The sequence below is a fragment of the Aptenodytes forsteri genome, unplaced genomic scaffold, assembly GCF_000699145.1.
Source record: "Aptenodytes forsteri isolate BGI_AS27 unplaced genomic scaffold, ASM69914v1 Scaffold617, whole genome shotgun sequence".
In the NCBI taxonomy this organism is placed as follows: domain Eukaryota; kingdom Metazoa; phylum Chordata; class Aves; order Sphenisciformes; family Spheniscidae; genus Aptenodytes; species Aptenodytes forsteri.
In genome coordinates, this window is record NW_008796119.1 from 154,288 (window position 1) to 154,901 (window position 614).

Consider the following 614-nt stretch of genomic DNA (forward strand, 5'->3'; position numbering starts at 1 on the left):
GGGACCCCCCGGGACCGGGTCTGCCCCGCGCCCGCCTGCAGCGCCCTGTACTGCAGGCCGTGCTGGCGGGAGGCGGGCAGCGTGTGCCTTGCCTGCACCCCTGGGGACTGCGGCCTCTCCCAGGACAGCAGCGAGGAGGACGCAGGGTACGCGGCCTGAGGGCGCCCGGCAATAAAGGCTGCGACCCCCCGTGCACGGCGTGAAGTGGGGGTGCATCTGCGGGGGTGGGGGTCTCTGGTGTACAGAGTGGTGAAAGGGGGTGTAAGGGTGATGAAGGTGGGGGGTCTTCTGTGTATGGGATGGTGAACGCAGGGGTCTCTGATGTATGGGTTGGGGAAGGCGGGGGTCTCGAGTGTATGGGGTGACGGAGGTGGGGGTCTCCACTGAATGAGGTAGTGAAGGTGAGGTCTCCAGTGTACCGGGTGATGAAGGCAGGGGTCTCCGGTGCATGGGATGGTGAAGGTGGGGCTGTCCGGTGTATGGGGTAATGAGGGCGGAGGTCTGCACCGTATGGGATAACGAAGGCAGGGGTCTCCAGAGCACGGGATGGAGAAGGCGGGGGTCCGGCTCCACGGCAGCGGTGAAGGGGGTCTCCGTCGCAGTGGCAGCCGGCT

General features: G+C 66.8%; 1 protein-coding gene across 1 annotated transcript in view; it reads left to right on the forward strand.

Moving 5' to 3' along the window:
- The window catches only part of DCST1 (DC-STAMP domain containing 1), a 7,724-nt gene extending 7,565 nt beyond the window's left edge, over positions 1-159 (forward strand). Inside the window, exon 17 of the mRNA XM_019474122.1 lies at positions 124-159. Within this exon, the coding sequence (XP_019329667.1) occupies positions 124-159 (36 nt within the window). The remainder of the gene's footprint in view (positions 1-123) is intronic.
- The last annotated feature ends 455 nt before the right edge of the window (positions 160-614 follow it).